The 16,398-nt window shown below is 43.0% G+C and overlaps 1 protein-coding gene across 4 annotated transcripts in view; it reads left to right on the top strand.

Annotated features, from left to right (window-relative positions):
- The window catches only part of LOC139558576 (ras/Rap GTPase-activating protein SynGAP-like), a 112,412-nt gene that overhangs the window by 25,250 nt on the left and 70,764 nt on the right, over positions 1-16,398 (top strand). For all 4 annotated transcript variants that reach the window (XM_071373778.1, XM_071373776.1, XM_071373777.1 and 1 more), the window contains exon 2: positions 13,585-13,718. In XM_071373778.1, coding sequence (XP_071229879.1) covers positions 13,585-13,718 — 134 coding nt within the window. The remainder of the gene's footprint in view (positions 1-13,584; positions 13,719-16,398) is intronic.

The raw sequence follows: 16,398 nt of genomic DNA, 5'->3' as shown, positions 1-16,398 counted from the left end.
AAATATTTTCTTAACTCTTCTTGAACTGCACTGTTGGTTAAGGGCTTGTAAGTAAGCATTTCACGGTAAGGTCTACACTTGTTGTATTTGGCGCGTGTGACAAATAAAGTTTGATTTGATTTGACAAGGGCCTGGAACACTGTTGGTCAGACCAAATGGCATAACCGGACACTCATAGTGCTAGCCGTGTTGAAGGCTGGCTGTCTTCCACTCGTCTCCTTTCCGTATCCGAACCAGGTGGTAGGCGTTCCGAAGGTCCAACTTCGAAAAGATGGTCACCCCCCTGGAGAGGCTCGAAAGCCGAGGAGAGGTAGCAGGTAACGATTCTTAACAGTGATGTCATTGAGGCCCCGGTAGTCGATACATGGGCGAAGGATGCATGAGGCTGAAGGCCGCATGTTCCTGGCAGCTAGAGAGTCCTCAATGTATACCTCCATGGTCCTGGCCAGACGGGATAAAGCCACCCTCAAGGTGGTGTGGTGCCCGGGAGGAGGTCAATAGAGCAATGGTAGGGTTGATGCGGAGGAAGGGATGTGGTGCGAGCCTTGTTGAAAACCTCCCGGAGGTCCTTGTGCTCCGCGGGTACGGAGGAGAGAGCCAAGGCTTTACTCAAGCCCGCAGAAGGACGTCCCAGGGCAGGCTGCGCTGCCTTAAGGCAATGTGCGTGGCAAAATGGGCTCCAACCCAGTTTAGGACCAGTAACCCAGTCGATCAGGGGGTTGTGCCTCTGGAGCCATGAAAATCCCAAAACCACAGGTGCATGAGGAGATTCAATTGGTAGAAACTGTACCGACTCACTGTGGTTACCCGACACTCGCAGGTTAATGGGAACTGTACTGAGAGTGGCCCTGCCAATGGAGCGTTCAACCAAAGCTCTGGTGTCCATGGGAATGGAGAGGGGTTGAGTAAAGATACCCAGCTGAGATACCAGGCTAGTGTCCATGAAGCTCTCATCAGCCCCAGAGTCAATGAGCACCCGGAGAGATTTAGACCAGTCACCTCACAGCAGGATAGTGTAGAGAGGAGTACGAGTAATAGGAGTTTAGAGACTCCCTGTATGACCCACCAGTGTACCCATACCTACTGATGAGCCTGATCTTTTTACTGGACAGGTGGAAATGTAATGTCTTGTAGTACCACAATACAAGCAACTGTTGGAGCTCAGCCTGCGTAAGCGTTCACTAGGAGACAATCTAGCCCTGCCCAGTTGCATGGGCTCAGGAGGAGATGAGCCGGCAGTCCCAGATGATCCTCGAAGCGGCTCGGGTGATTTCGAATTCTCTCGGGAATGCAGGCGTCGGGGACTTCCGAGGTTCTTCGGAGGTGAGGGTGAAACCGTGGACGAGCGATTGAGGCTGAGAACAGACCTCCTTTCCCTCCTGCGTTCCCACAGGCACCCATCGATCCTTATTGTCAAGGCTATGAGGGAGTCAAGGTCCCTGGGTAACTCCCGGGCTGTGAGTTCATCTTTGATTTCCTCCGATAATCCATGAAGGAAGGTGTCGAACAGAGACTCCGGGTTCCAGGCACTCTCGGCAGGCCAGCGTGCGAAAGTCTACCACGTAGTCTGCCACACTGTGGGAGTCTTGACGCATACGAAGTAGCTTCCATGCCGCCTCTCTCCCAGACACAGGGAAATCGAACACCTTCATTACCTCCACCACGAAATCCTCCAGACTAAGGCAAACGGTGGATTGTTGATCCCACACCGCTGTAGCCCAAGCGAGCGCCCTTCCAGACATCAGCGTTATAAAATATGCTATCTTTGACCGATCCGAAGGGAACGAAGAGGGCTTTAGCTCAAAGATGAGGGCGCACTGGGAGAGAAACGCCCGGCAGGTTCCAGGATCTCCAGCATAGCGTTCCGGAGGAGGTAAGCAGAGTTCTCGGGGAGCCAGGATAGACTGGGGAGAAGCTTCGCTAGTAGCAAGGTTACTGAGCACCCGGGAGGTTTCCGTTGTGGCTTGCTCCAGTAATGAGTTGAACAAATGGTCATGACGTTCCTCCAAGGAATGGAGTGCCTCCATAAGGTTCTGAAGTAGCTCCTCATGTCTTCCAATGGTGGCTCCTTGCAGGGAGACAGCGTTGTGGAGCTGGTCTGAGTCTGCTGGGTCAGTCATGGTTCGTACTTTCACGACTCAGGATATGACCCAGATGCAGACACAGGAGGCGGATAGTACAGTTCTCAGATAATTTATTATAACACAGGGTCAGGCAAAGGGCAGGTCGAGGACAGGCAAAGGTTCGTAATCAGATCAGAGTCAGGCAGGTACAGACGCCAGGCAGGCTCAGGGTCAGAACCGGGAAAACTAGGAAACAAAAACTTGAGAAACAGGAAAACGGGAAAACACGCTGGTAAGACCTGACAAGACAAACTGGCAACAGACAAAGAGAAAACGCAGGTATAAATACACAAGGAATAATGGGGAAAAATAGGAGACATCAGGTGGGGGGTGGAGACAAGCACAAGACAGGTGAAACAGATCAGGGCATGGCAAACATGAAAGAGAGGACGAAGGCTTTGGTATTTCTCTACAAGTAGCGTGAGTCAACATGTTTTTCTACTTTGCACAAACGAACACACACACACACATACACACACACAAATCAGAACCATGGACAGCCACATTATATTTAGCCTAAATTGTTTTTGGTATCTTTTAGTTTTCACTGTTTTAGACAGTGAATTGATGATGTTGAAATGTTGAAGTTGAAATGTTGTTTTTGGAATAGTGGATGCAGCTCCTGTTTTCTTTGTGACTTGCAGTAAGTCTCCGTAGTTCTAAATTGTTTAGTAGTCCAAAAATGTCAGAAACATTAAATCATTCTGTAGGTCATGTAACAGTTTGTTACATGCAATATGCTTTGTGGACTTCACCGGACAGAGGTCGCTCTCTGGTTTTGTGATGAAACAGGTGTGGTTGAATTTCTTATTATCTCGGTCTTAGGCCTTTATATCAAGGTCGCAAGGCATATGAACTAACAGGTTATAAAGCACACAACACAATTATCACAACACATATGTTGTAATATGGCTTTTATTTCAGTCGTGAAGAGAGCACGACAAAACCTATTCCCCCTCAGGAGACTGAAAAGATTTGGCATGGGTCCACAGATCCTCAAAAGGTTCTACAGCTGCACCATTGAGAGCAACCTGATGGGTTACATCACTGCCTGGTATGGCAATTGCTTGGCCTCCGACCGTAAGGCACTACAGGGGGTAGTGCGTACGGCCCAGTACATCACTGGTGCCAAGCTTCCTGCCATCCAGGACCTCGGTGTTATAGGAAGGCCCTAAAAATTGGCAAAGACCCCAGCCACCTTAGTCATAGACTGGTCTTTCTGCTACTGCACGGTAAGCGGTACCGGAGCGCCAAGTCTTGGTCCAAGAGGCTTTTAAACAGCTTCTACCCCGAAGCCATAAGACTCCTGAACATCTTATCAAATGGCTACCTAGATTATTTGCATTGCCCCCCTCTTTTATGCGCTGCTACTCTCTGTTATTATCTATGCATAGTCACTTTAATAACTCTACCTACGTGTACATATTACCTCGACTAACCGGTGCCCCCGCACATTGACTCTGTAGTGGTACCCCCTGTATATTGCCTCGCTATTGTTATTTTACGGCTGCTATTTTTTTTGTTGGTATTTTTAACTGCATTGTTGGTTAAGGGCTTGTAAGTAAGCATTTCACCGAATACCTGTTGTATTCGGCGCATTTGACAAATACAATTGAATTCCAGCCTTGGTCGGTTGATCTGTTTAAGATTGAACATGAGGACTTTTTTGGAACAAATTTCCATTGATGACTGTAAAGGAGGACTTCTACATCATACCCCATTAGCGTTAGTAGTGGATTTGACCATGGTCATGATTTGATTTAGATCAATTGTTCTCAGGTGTGGGTGTGAGTCTGCGAGAGCAGTGTGGACAGTGCTGTGGTGCTGAAACGGTCCGAACTCCCTAGACACTGGGCAGCACTTAAGGACATCACTGTGGTGCTGAAATGGTTTGAACTCTGTAGAGACTGGGCAGCACTTAAGGACAGCGGAATGGTGCTGAAATGACAGACTCGACATACAGATAGATACACGTATTCAAAAGTGTGAATTGGAATCTGACTTCTTGATAACACTTTATATTAAGTTACCCTAAATACAATGCTGAAGCTACTACAGTAACAACATTGTACAACATAATTGTTCCTTAACTGGATAGTAATGGAGTTGAGCAGTTTCGGTTGTCACAAAAGTGGAATAAGGAACGGTCCCTATTCCTCTTGTGCAATTACTCAATATAATGCTATGCAATTTGCCTAAGTATTAAGTAACAAAATGTTAATACGTTGTTACTAGTGTAATTACAGTGTTACTACACATGTATAAAAGCAACTTAATTTGGTGTTACCGAATTCCCTGAGAATTGTGTGTGTGCCCAAAGGTAGTATCCCCTCCTGGCCTATGAATACAGTGCAACCCATTCTGCTACTTTACAAATGCATCTTTCTTCATTTCTCCTTGAAGTAATCGATATGTTATGACTGAGTAGATGAGAGTTTAGTAATGGAACCCTTGCTTACACGTATACAACTGTATTAGATCAGTGATTACTTAAAGCAGTGTTTCTCACTTTAAAAAATGTTGTCGTTGGCCTGGTTTTAATGCTTTTGACAGAGCATCATTTCCTCTCTTTGCTTTCTCAATCCATTCCTGTGGGAACCTCACGGTGTGTACATTTTTATTTGACCTTTAGTTGAATCAGGTATGTTAAGTGCTGTGGTAAAATGAAATGGTGCACGCCCCTGTATTGAATGTATTGAGAAACACAGACTTAAAGGAAAGGTAGAGAGAAGGATGCACTGTAAACGTGTTCAATTCAGGTCATACTAGCTCAGGCAGCATTCTCATTGCATGACAGAGAAAATAGAGAGTGTGGGAGACAGTGAAATACAGGGAGCGAAGGGGAGGAAAGGGAAGGAAATAGGGACAGATGGGTAAAGAGAGAGGGGGAGGGGTGAGCCATAAGGAGAAAATATGATTGTGACTGTGAAGCAGACCAATGTTTCCTGTGTGTAGTGGTCAAGGTCATCAAAAGCCCACACAAAACTACAGTGGTGGAATATCTACTTCCTACTTTTTGGATCTGCAAGGCCTCCTACATAGTGCATGTGAAATTGTACATTTAAAGACTATAGAGGACAAGAATGGGAGGAGACTAGTCACTATTTCTCGTGTGTCAGGGTTACCATGGAGAAAAAGTGTGGGCTTCTCTTAAAAAATAGTGCCCTCCTTTCCTTCAGTTCCTACCCCTACTATATCTCTCTTCCACCTTTTCCACTGCGTTGTCAATGATTCACAAACCTCAATTTCCCCTTTAGGTAGCTAGTTCTATCAGATGTTCTCTTCTCTTCTTCTCATGTGGAACGCTAGTCCTATCGTCCTTCTAACCCATTTTCCTCTTTCCATTTTTCTTTTCATTCTGCTTGGAATCTCTCGCTCTATCCTTTGCAGATCATCTGTCCCTCCAGCAGTCCCTTACGGTCTATTCTTTACTCAGTTGCCATGGCGATGTGCTGGGGGCGTGTGTGTGTGAGTTAGAGAGAGTGAGGGAGTGGGTGTTGCGGAAGTGACATCGATAGAGCTGAATTTTTGCTTCCTGTGCACTCTCTCTCTATTTCTGGAGGTGCAACTTTAACAGTGCACAAAATATAACACACAGTCAAATTGTATACAGTATTGCATTCTCGTTGAACTGGGAATGTAAATCACCTTCCTCTAAGTAGGAGGGTAATAATTGTGTTGCTTGGCTGTCCTCCCAGCACAATGAATGCATGGGCAAATTATAGAAATGGTTCTCTATTCTGTTTTTATCATTGTCATTCGACCAACGGAGAATTAAAACTAAAATGAAATGTCACATACCTTTCAATAAAAAAATGTTAGGTTTGCCTTATTGCCAAATACAATATGCAAGAGTATGTCTGTTTTATTAATGTTAATGTTAGTTTCGTTGTGCATCCCTGTCTCCTAGATTTGGGCATAAGCCCATGTGATATGTCGTGAGCATCACACTGCTCGGGTACACACAGGCCTATTGGTTAACATTAAAGGTGCACTATTTAGCCTTTTTACAAATTGGTATGTGAAGAATACTGCTTATACAACTTATTATATGCACTGAACAAAATATAAACGCATCATGCAACAATGGCTGTGCAAAGCTGCTGGTTATTGGCGGGAACTGTAACATGCTGTTGTACACGTTGATCCAGAGCATCCCAAACATGCTCAATGGGTGACATGTCTGGTGAGTATGCAGGCCATGGAAGAACTGGGACATTTTCAGTTTCCAGGAATTGCGACATGGAGCAATGCATTAATATGCTGAAACATGAGGTGATGGTGGAAGATGAATGGCATAACAATTGGCCTCAGGATCTCGTTACGGTATCTCTGTGTATTCAAATTGCCATTGATAAAATGCAATTATGTTCATTGTCCGTAGCTTATGCCTGCCCGTACCATAACCACACTGCCACCATGGGGCACTCTGTTCACAATGTTGACATCAGCAAATCGCTTTCCCACACAACGCCATACACACTGTCTGCCATCTGCCGGGCACTGTTGAAACCGGGATTCATCCATGAAGAGCACACTTCTCCAGCGTGTCAGTGGCTATCGAAAGTGATTATTTGCCCCCTGAAGTCAGTTACGACGCCAAACTGCAGTCAAGGCAAGACCCTGGTGAGGACGTCGAGTAAGCAGATGAGCTTCCCTGAGACGCTTTCTGACAGTTTGTGCAGAAATTATTTTGTTGTGCAAGCCCAGAGTTTCATCAGCTGTCTGGGTGGCTGGTCTCCGACAATCTCGTCGGTGAAGAAGCTGGATGTTGAGGTCCTGGGCTGGCGGGGTTTCACGTGGTCTGCGGTTGTGAGGCCGGTTAGACGTAGTGTCAAATTCTTTAAAATGACGTTGGAGGGGGCTTTTGGTAAAGAAATTAACATTCATTCAAATCTCTAGCAAAAGCTCTGGTGGACATTCCTGCAGTCAGTATGCCAATTACACACTCCCTCAAAACACAATTTGTAGCATTGTGTTGTGTGACAAAGCTGCGCATTTTAGAGTGGCCTTTTATTGTCCCCAGCACAAGGTGCACCTGTGTAATGATCATGCTGTTTAATTAGATTATTAATATGCCACACCTGTCAGGAAATTTCGATTTTATTTTACTAGGCAAGTCAGTTAAGAACAAATTCTTATTTTCAATGACGACCTAGGAACAGTGGGTTAGCTGCCTTGCTCAGGGGCAGAACAACAAATGTGTACCTTGTCAGCTCGGGGATTTGAACTTGCAACCTTTCGGTTACTAGTCCAACGCTCTAACCACTAGGCTACGCTGCACTTTTTGTGCGTATGGAACATTTCTGGGATCTTTTATTTCAGCTCATGAAACATGGGACCAACACTTTACATGTTGCATTTATATTTTTGTTCTGAATATTTAAGCAATAAGGAATGAAGGGGTGTGGGTATGGCCAATATACCAGGGATTAGGGCTGTTCTTATGCACGACTTAACGCCGAGTGCTGGATACAGTTCTTGTGGCAATATACCACAAACACACGAGGTGCCTTATTGCTATTATAAACTGGTTATCGGCGTAATTAGAGCAGTAAAAACAATTGTCATATCAGTGGTATATGGCCTGATACAGCGCATTCGAAAGTATTCAGACCCCTTGACTTTTCCCACATTTTGTTACGTTAAAGCCTTCTAAAATGGATTAAACTAAAATAGTTGTTTTCCCTCATACATCTACACACACTACACCATAATGACAAAGCAAAAATAGGTTTTAAGATTTTTTTGCAAATTTATAAAAAAATATACATATCATATTTAAATAAGTATTCAGACCCTTTACTCAGTACTTTGTTGAAGCACCTTTGGCAGTGATTACAGCCTCAAGTCTTCTTGGGCATGACACTACAAGCTTGGCACAACTGTATTTGGGGAGTTTCTCCCATTCATTCAAAGATGTTTGATCAGGTTCAATTCCGGACTGTGGCTGGCCCACTCAAGGACATTCAGCGACTTGTCCTGAAGCCACTCCTGCGTTGTCTTAGCTTTGTGCTTACCGTGGTTCCTCAATTAAAAGTTACGAGCTTATACTGCGACTGTTTGTGGTAGATGGTTGCATTCTGTCATTGCACCACATTATCACAAGGGGGAGTTAGAACGCTGATCTATTGGTAGTCTGAACTTAAATGTCCTGCATCAGGCAACAACAACAAAAACTGTCGGTGGTCCTGGAGATAAGAGAGAACTTGGGTAAATACAATGGGGGAATTTCACTTGACATGTGGACTGACGATTTTCCCCAAAATAGGCAGTGGGCTTTTGGTTTCTCTCCCTCTAAAAACAGAAATTAATCATTCTAAATAACAAACTGGCTTTATTTTCAAATTAGTAAGAATGTCTCAACCCATGTTCAAGAATGGGCATTTTTCCTTTATTCAGATTACAATCGTTCACTTTTGGTTATTTGAAATCATCTCCAAAATATTGTTATTTTTTAAAACAACGCTATTATTATTATTATTAACCGTGCGTATTAATTATATAACTAGGCTACCTGGCGCCCCTTAGATCTTCTCACAGATCAGATTTGCTCTAACGAAAAATGCCCCTTAGATAGTCATTTAGAATCATCCAATCCTCTAAATGTAATTATTGGTGGAGAGTCACGTCATTGGTGGAAAGTCATGCGGCATTGGCGGAGATGAAGAGGACGAGGAACGAGATGGAGTCACAATCCATGCCAGGCAAACATGCAGATGATTATTTTAGAAAACTAAAGGTATTTTGGTTTCAGTGCATTTTCTTTTAAAAACATGTTTATAGCCTATCAATGTGTAGGCATACTGTGTAATAAAATCAATAATTGTGTACTAAAAATGTGAATGTGTTTTTGCAGAGCATACAACATTACATTTACATTTAAGTCATTTAGCAGACGCTCTTATCCAGAGCGACTTACAAATTGGTGCATTCACCTTATGATATCCAGTGGAACAACCACTTTACAATAGTGCATCTAACTCTTTTAAGGGGGGGGGGGGTTAGAAGGATTACTTTATCCTATCCTAGGTATTCCTTAAAGAGGTGGGGTTTCAGGTGTCTCCGGAAGGTGGTGATTGACTCCGCTGACCTGGCGTCGTGAGGGAGTTTGTTCCACCATTGGGGTGCCAGAGCAGCGAACAGTTTTGACTGGGCTGAGCGGGAACTGTACTTCCTCAGAGGTAGGGAGGCGAGCAGGCCAGAGGTGGATGAACGCAGTGCCCTTGTTTGGGTGTAGGGCCTGATCAGAGCCTGAAGGTACGGAGGTGCCGTTCCCCTCACAGCTCCGTAGGCAAGCACCATGGTCTTGTAGCGGATGCGAGCTTCAACTGGAAGCCAGTGGAGAGAGCGGAGGAGCGGGGTGACGTGAGAGAACTTGGGAAAGTTGAACACCAGACGGGCTGCGGCGTTCTGGATGAGTTGTAGGGGTTTAATGGCACAGGCAGGGAGCCCAGCCAACAGCGAGTTGCAGTAATCCAGGCGGGAGATGACAAGTGCCTGGATTAGGACCTGCGCCGCTTCCTGCGTGAGGCAGGGTCGTACTCTGCGAATGTTGTAGAGCATGAACCTACAGGAACGGGTCACCGCCTTGATGTTAGTTGAGAACGACAGGGTGTTGTCCAGGATCACGCCAAGGTTCTTAGCACTCTGGGAGGAGGACACAATGGAGTTGTCAACCGTGATGGCGAGATCATGGAACGGGCAGTCCTTCCCCGGGAGGAAGAGCAGCTCCGTCTTGCCGAGGTTCAGCTTGAGGTGGTGATCCGTCATCCACACTGATATGTCTGCCAGACATGCAGAGATGCGATTCACCACCTGGTTATCAGAGGGGGGAAAGGAGAAGATTAATTGTGTGTCGTCTGCATAGCAATGATAGGAGAGACCATGTGAGGATATGACAGAGCCAAGTGACTTGGTGTATAGCGAGAATAGGAGAGGGCCATGCCGACAACCATCCGTGGAGATCAGTGGACAAAGGGCTGGACAACAGGCCGTACCGAAAAAATGCATGGTTCCACAGAATACCAACTGGGATGAATCCCGAGGCAAATGAGGCTTCTTCATCAAGATCTTCATGATTTCGTTAATAAAATAATGATTAAAATACTCTCGCCAGCTTTGATCTATGCCTGCGCCTGCAGGGCCCAAAGGTCTTTGTTTGTCAGACGAATCATTGGGTCGAAACTACAGAACAGTAATGAACAAGAGAATTAACACATGGTTAATGTTCTGAAGAAAAAAATATATATATATTGGTCATATTGATCATGGCTCCCGAGTGGCGCAGCGGTCTAAGGCACTGCATCTCAGTGCAAGGCATCACTACAGTCCCTGGTTTGAATCCAGGCTGTATCACATTTGGCCGTGATTGGGATCCCTCCAACAAGCAATAGCCTACCCACGTGTGGTCAACTATTTCAGCACTGTTTCGCGTTGCTCTGAGACAAGCAACATTTCTTAATTAATAAACATATACATTTTAAATTTTTTATTTTATTAAACCTGCATTATACTTGTATCAAAGACCTGTAGATATTCATTTAGAATCCTCTACATTTAATTAGATCTACTACTGTACAAGGACATTTTATGGATCTGCCAGTATTTTCATTTAGAGATTCCGGTAAAGAAATGTGTATGTAGAGGGGTAACTTTCTTCACCAGTTCTCTTACCATTTTGTTCAATTGTGTGATTAGACTACCAGTTGGTGTAACTGTAATGTTAACTGTAATGTTAATTCTCACAATATTAAAAACGTTCAAATGCATTCATGAATTAAATCGCTTTAGCCGCCATGTTGCGGTTGATCTGATGAAGGATTGACTCGATCTATAAGCCCAGGACAATATTAAAATGGGCAACAAGATACACTACAAGAAAGGGAACACATATATAACCGTAGAAAACGGTTGTAGGTAGGAGGGCCATCTAACAAGTGCAGATCGGAGGGCCATCAAGCGAAACAAATCAATGAAGCATGGGTAAACAGTAAACTCTCTGATGACTGGGTAGGGTAGTGGGCCCACGCCTTCCGCTTCTCCCTTCCCTTGGTGCGAGGTTCTGGGCCGGGAGGGTCGGGAAGGTGACTTCGGCTCTCACCCGAGCTCGGATCCCCGCATCTCCATGTCGCCTGGGGTGCGCCCCATTTCCCCATTAGGCGCAGCCACATGGTGCACCCCCTTTCCCCGTAAGGCACAGCCGCATGGCGCACCCCCAATATCAAGGTGCACATGGGCCTATTTCTATAATGAACATGAATTCAGAGGGCAGAAATGATTAAATATTAAAGCATGAGACCTCTCACTAAAGGCATCATACAAAAGTTATACGCATGGAATATAGCAATAAGAATGTCAGTTTAATATGCAGTGCAGATCACCTCCTATAACCCTTCTCAGAGTTTTAAGAATTGTGTGTTTTCAATTATTTGTGACATTGTGGCATTTAAAGTATATTGAAGATAGAAGCAATAGGATTTGAAGCAATAGCCTACCCATGTGTGGTCAACTATTTCAACACTGTTTCGGGCTGCTCTTAGACAAGCATGTGGACTGGTCTTGATAAATCAATGCGATTTTTATTTTCACTGAATCTCCGTTTGGGTATTGATTAGACTACAATTAGGGTGTGGAAATGTTTGGATTATTTTGCTCTTAGTACTGTAGCCTACTCCCGACCGGTCATGTTGTACAGCGTCATATTTTCCTAACGGAAACCCTGAGGGTTTAGTTTTTAGTTTTTCTTGGAATAGAAACACCATAATATTAATCTAATTAATTCATCAAAATTTCTTAAAATCAATCCCATATACTATGTTCTTACAAAAAAAGGTTTTAAATTCTCTAGTACAGCCAATATTAAAGACTGTCAAATGCTTCTCAAAGATGCCCTCTGGCGGTCAAACTAGCACCAGCTAGCATTAATTCGCAACAATGGCTGACACTTAAATAACGTGCTATAGAATTCTGCGGCAGTGTGCTGCTGTATGACGCAACTTTTACAGGAATAACCACTGTAGGGTCATTGTCCTGTTGGAAGGTGAACCTTTGCCCCAGTCTGAGGTCCTGAGCGCTCTGGAGCAGGTTTTCATCAAGGATCTCTCAGTACTTTGCTCTGTTCATCCATCCCTCGATCCTGACTAGTCTCCCAGTCCCTGCCGCTGAAAAACATCCCCACAGCATGATGCTGCCACCACCAGGCTTGGCATTTAGGCCAAAAAGTTCAATCTTGGTTTCATCAGACCAGATAATCTTGTTTCTCATGGTCTGTCCTTTGGGTGCCTTTTCACAAACTCCAAGTGGGCTGTCGTGTGCCTTTTACTGAGGAGTAGCCTCCGTCTGGCCACTCTGCCATAAAGGCCTGATTGGTGGAGTGCTGCAGAGATGGTTGTCCTTCTGGAAAGTTCTCACATCTGCTGTACACAGAGGAACTCTGGATCTCTGTCAGAGTGACCATCGGGTTCTTGGTCACCTCCCTGACCAAGGCCCTTCTCCGCCGATTGCTCAGTTTGACTGGGCGGCCAGCTCTAGGAAGAGTCTTGGTGGTTGCAAACTCCTTCCATTTAAGAATGATGGAGGCCACTGTGTTCTTGGGGACCTTCAATGCTGCATAAATATTATGACTTGGTTTTTGCTCTGACATGCGTTGTGAACTGTGGGATCTTATATAGACAGGGGTGTGCCTTTCCAAATCATGTCCAATCAATTTAATTTACCACAGGTGGACTCCAATCAAGTTGTAGAAACATCTCAGGAATGATAAATGGAAACAGGATGCACCTGAGCTCAATTTCGAGTCTTTTAGCAAAGGGTCTGAATACTTATGTAAATAAGATATATATATATATATTTATTTTATTTATTTTATTTGTTTTATTTATTTTATTAAAATGTTATTTATTTTATTTATTTTGTTGGCAATATTATGTGGTATTGTGTGTAGATTGATGAGTAAAATTTGTTTTAATCAATTTTAGAATTAGGCTGTAATGTAAAAAATGTGGAAAAGGGGAAGGGGTCTGAATACTTTCCGAATGCACTGTATACCACAGCCTTCAGCCAATCAACATTCAGGGCTCGAACCACCCAGTTTATAATCAATTAAATATTTCTGGTGAGCCTTGTCCAATCCAGAACAGCCCATTGGGTCAGGAGCCAGTTTCTGTATTGTGAGGCAGCACATAGATATAGAATAGAGGTCTCTCTCTTTCTTTGTCAAAAGACACCACTGTCTTTCTATCTCATGGAAGTTTCTGAATTGAGGATAGGTCTATTTTATTTTTAGGACAATCCATAACCCTGATTGCCAACTCTATTTACGGCAAACTCTGCTGCTACCTTCTGGAGAAAATAATTGTTTTTTTTCTGCCACTGCCACTCTACCACTGTTAATTGTGCTATTGATCCCAGTTTTTGTTAAAATGTTTCAATGAACAAATTCCTCTTATCTCATTCTTAGATGGAATTTGTGCCTCCCCCTTGTCCTCGCGGCCCCAGACCCCTTCCAATGGCCTGGCTTATGATCCCCCGGGTTGGAACCCATGTCGCTCGATGAGAACCGGGAGTCAGCGCTACATGTTTGACCAGGAGGAGGTAGGATGAATACCTCCATCTTGTTCACAAGAGACAAGCACATGCAGGACATGGAACACAACCACAGTCCTGCTGATTTTCATTTCTCCCTAGCTCTTAATTGGTCAGTGAATCTATTTGATTGACTAGACTAGAGAGTCCACATTGATCTCTGAAGTATTTACCTATATGGGTATGGTGCACCTAACCCCTGTGTGGATCGGAGTTTTGTCCCTAACCAATAAAGGTACAGTTTGTTTTATATAGATCATTTGAGTATCCAGACTAGGTCCTACTTTATTCTGTTACCTATTAAAGGTGATGTGTTTAAATGTTTTAACGCTACTAGAGAGTCCATACACCAGACTACCTAGGTCTTTATCAGTCTAGGATTGAGAGACGGGTGAGAAACAAGGTACCGCAGTGGCCGCTAGGACAGGTTGTATTGAATGTGGTGTCGTATGGGCAGCCCAATTCTGATCTTTTTCCAACACTAATAGCTTTTTGTCTTTTGACCTATCAAATCAGATCTTTTCACATCAGAGCTCATTTAGAGGTGATCTGATTGATCAAAAGACCAATTAGTGAAAAAAATATCAGAATTGGGCTGCCTGGGTAAACACAGCCATAGAGATCCACATCAGATCCATACCGCTGTTTAATTATTAAATTATATTTCTATTAAATTCTATACGTTTCCATAAGATCCAAGTGGGGGTTATTGAATGATTTAGTTAATAAGAGGTGTCTCATCAAGTGGTTATGAACATATTTAAAGAATTGCTGTTGTAAAGAACAGCAAGCATGTTATTGTATCATACAATTTTTTTTACATTTGTTTTTGTATTATCTTTCCCCCCATTTGAATACTCCTATTTTACAGCTCATACATATACAGACTGATGAAATTAGTACAAGCTAAAGCATTAATGATGCAATGCAATATATCAGTGTTTTATTAGTTCCGATTAGGACAGTGGAAGTGGACAAATTTGTGGATTAAAGTAATTAATTGAAAAAGTTGCTAATTGAAAAAATAAATACATTTCCGCTCTTGGTAGACGCCGCTTAATACAACACGGGGCAGTCCACATGTGAGAGCTGATGTCCCAAAACTAGCCACTGGAGGGAGACATTATTCAACAATACAATGAGGTATTGTACTGTTTATAGTACAGTAGTCTTGCAAAGACCCCCCCAGTCCTCCAAAAAGTGTCCGGGAGACACTTTTTGGTTGTTGGAAATTTAACCTTATATGATCGTAATCATTGTTTTAGGGTTAGGGTTTACTATGAAAATGAGCGGAATCCCTCTTACCTTTTCCTTTAGTGTGGATGGGATGGGGGATGAAATGAATCTATTGATCTGAGTATATAGCACAAACATTGATTATAGTTCATTATTAATTATAGTCATACAAAACATCCCCAATATGTTTTAGTCACTGCACGTACTGGGGTAGTGCATTTGAAAAATCTGTGCAGTTCTATACCAGTGAATAAAGGAAAAAAGCTATTTAACTTAGATTCAACTTAATAGATCTTAAGTCAATTGGGATGACAATTTGTCATTGCTAACGTTACCATTGCTACACTTTTTTGTGTGTTTTCTGCTACTTACTATGACACAGTATTGCAATGCCTACGTCACCTGTCTGGGGAAATACCTGTGGGAGAAGGTATTTCGGACCACTCGCTTGTCCTTCCACTGTCCCTTAGCCAAGGTCTCTTTGCCCCAGCTAACAGCAGAACCCACTAAACATAATGTACAGTAACTCTCCAAGTTCATTGAGGTTGTGCTGAGACATCTACTTTTCTCTCTGTGGTATTTCATGATGTCAAACAACTATGTATAGTAAAATGATCTCCATGCAATATGTCGGATGTAATATGTGAACTCAATGCAATATCTGGGAAAATGTCACAATTTCAGAGTTACAGGATCAACAAAGCTACTAGTGTTTATAGAGAGGATAGGGGACATACGAACGGCTCACAAATTAAATATGACATTTAATACAGTATGTGCTGCATGGTTTTGGAGGTCGCAGTAAATTATAGTATATGATAAATTAATATTTTCAGATACAAGGTCAGTAGTACTGATATTAAAGGGATATTTGTATCTCTGAAGTGTACATAGTTGCTAAAGAGACTTGAATTGCCTCCGCTGTCACGATTTCATAATGTAATTGACACAAGACTGATGGTTAGTAATACAATGAATTACGTTAAAGCTATGGTCTGGAATTTGGAAATCTGTTCAATGGTCATTTAAATTATAATTTAAATGAATGGATATTTATTTATAGATTGATTCCTAAAGAATACAACTTATAAATGCATCATGAGCTTAGCACAACCTTCTTTCTATACAATAACCCACATAAGGTATACAATGACATACGGTTCTATTGTTTAAAAGCAACAAAAACATAAACAATGTACATTTTCTAAATGTGTTAAACGATCATGTGGATGTCACAGACTGTCAAGAGTTTGTGCTGTCTATGAATTTGAGAAGGGTTACATTTCCCTATCCCCATCCTAAAGGCTGTATACCGATACACATTGTTTTATTAAATACCAGAATGTAGCTTTAATCCCAACCTTCTATTCACTTTGTTAACTATTTGTGTCAAACAGAGACAACGTGCTTCTGGGTAAGTCTTTGCGTGTTCAAAAGGAACTTGACCTTTCAC

This window comes from Salvelinus alpinus, chromosome 29 (genome assembly GCF_045679555.1).
Source record: "Salvelinus alpinus chromosome 29, SLU_Salpinus.1, whole genome shotgun sequence".
Lineage (NCBI taxonomy): Eukaryota > Metazoa > Chordata > Actinopteri > Salmoniformes > Salmonidae > Salvelinus > Salvelinus alpinus.
Note: the sequence above shows the minus strand (reverse complement) of the source record. Positions and strands in the feature narration are given on the sequence as shown.